This window comes from Tachysurus fulvidraco, chromosome 22, assembly GCF_022655615.1.
Source record: "Tachysurus fulvidraco isolate hzauxx_2018 chromosome 22, HZAU_PFXX_2.0, whole genome shotgun sequence".
NCBI lineage: Eukaryota > Metazoa > Chordata > Actinopteri > Siluriformes > Bagridae > Tachysurus > Tachysurus fulvidraco.
The window spans coordinates 395,995-397,978 of NC_062539.1; the positions used below are offsets into that span (position 1 = coordinate 395,995).

Sequence of the window (1,984 nt, forward strand, 5' to 3'; positions counted from 1 at the left end):
TTGTGCTGATTGTGTTGTGTTGTGTTGTGCTGATTGTGTTGTGTTGTGCTGATTGTGTTGCGTTGCTTATTTTGTGTTGTGCTGATTGTGTTGTGTTGTGTTGTGCTGATTCTGTTGTGTTGTGCTGATTGTGTTGTGTTGATTGTGTTGTGTTGTGCTGATTGTGTTGTGTTGTGTTGTGCTGATTGTGTTGTGTTGATTATTTTGTGTTGTGCTGATTGTGTTGTCAGGATCAGAACGACTGGTTGGGACCTCCGAGTGACAGTGATGGAAAGACGAAGCCGGTGGTCATTAACGAGGACACGACGTGTGGAGACGGCTGGGTGTGTGAACACAGGTGGAGACAGATCAGGTAACACACTCAGCTCATCACCTCTGGATCCAGAAGAGAATTTAACAATGCTATTTTATTACAGCTCCAGAACTTTTTCCACAGGAACATGGTGATTTTCCGGAACGTGGTGAACGGCCAGCCGCTTGTGAACTGGTGGGACAACGGAAACAACCAGATCGCGTTCGGTCGCGGGAACCGAGGCTTCATCGTCATCAACAACGACGACTGGTGAGGAGATGCTCTTTTATCTGTTCCTTTTTCTTGGAGCTGGAGCTTGAAGCTCATTTTTTACATTTCTTTTCTCACTTTATTTTTTTAATGTCACTTTCTATCTCTTTGTTTTTTCTTCTTCCGTTCTGATTCTGAACCTCTTCCTGTTTAACTTCAGGTCTCTGGACGTCATGCTGAACACCGGTTTGCCTGCTGGCATCTACTGCGACATCATTTCTGGCCAAAAGGAAGGAAACTCTTGTACAGGAAAACAGGTTGTTGTGGGCGGAGACGGACACGCCCATTTTAACATCAGTAACATGGAGGAGGATCCGTTCGTCTCCATCCACATTGACGCTAAACTGTGAAATAATACAAAATAAAAATCATGTGAGCACCAAGCCGTTTGGAGAGAGTTGTTCTGTCATCACGTCATGTTTAACAAGGTCTTACTTTAAATGCACATTAAATAGTCACCATAAGGAGGTGGTGGCGTGACGTCCGTCCTCCTGCTCTGTTTCTACATAATGTATTTATTTATTATAAATAAATGAAAAGATAAAGATGAACAATAATAAACAAGATTTCAGCTTCACGAACTCCTCATCCATTTAAAGTCTATTAATTAATCACCTCATTTAATGAACAATGAACCAAAATAAAGCCAATAAAGTGTTGTTGCTCTTCTGATGGTTTGTTGTGTAGCGGTGACAGAGTGATTGTTACACCTAGTGGTGGGAAATGGAAGTGCAGTTAGAAGGTGTTTGTGTTACTGTCATGTCTTTGTGTAAGAATGAGTAATATATTACTGCTGCATGAGCCTCACTGCTGTCAGGAACACAGTGGAACCTGAAGCCAGATGACTGAAGACTCTCGACCGCTCGTAACACACGCGGCTAAAAAAACTCGAATAAGAAGTGACACGTTTTGATCGAACTGAAAGACGTCCAGTTAAAAAACTTCCAGAAGCTCCAGTGACATCACAGCTTACAGTTTAAACCAAGTGTGTGTGTCACATAGCGTCATCATCAACACCTATACATTAACATTGTATAGAAGCATAATTGAGATGTAGTGTGAGTAAAGATGACGTCTCCTCCAGTGTCCATTACAGTATTAATAACAATGTTTATTACAGTGTTAATAACAGTGTTAATTGCAGTGCTTATTACACACACTTTGTTACTGCTTTATTTATCCACTCCAGGATCTCTCTAGGTTTTACTTTCACATCGTCGGCACGTCTGTTTCATCAGAGTGCAGCTCTGACACACACCTCTGTGCCCCGTCTGTCACACACACACACACACACACACACACACACACACACACACACACACACACACACACACACACACAGACACAGTGAGACAGTAGAGGTGACATCTCGTACACAAAACTAATACACTACAGAAATCTAATGACAGACAAAAATTTCAC

At 42.0% G+C, this 1,984-nt stretch overlaps 1 protein-coding gene across 1 annotated transcript in view; it reads left to right on the forward strand.

Annotated features, from left to right (window-relative positions):
* LOC125139913 (alpha-amylase-like) overlaps positions 1-945 on the forward strand; it is a 6,181-nt gene extending 5,236 nt beyond the window's left edge. The window contains exons 8-10 of the mRNA XM_047806051.1: positions 231-352; positions 437-562; positions 723-945. Of these exons, the coding sequence (XP_047662007.1) occupies positions 231-352; positions 437-562; positions 723-912 (438 nt within the window). The 3' untranslated portion in view covers positions 913-945. The remainder of the gene's footprint in view (positions 1-230; positions 353-436; positions 563-722) is intronic.
* Positions 946-1,984: the final 1,039 nt, after the last annotated feature.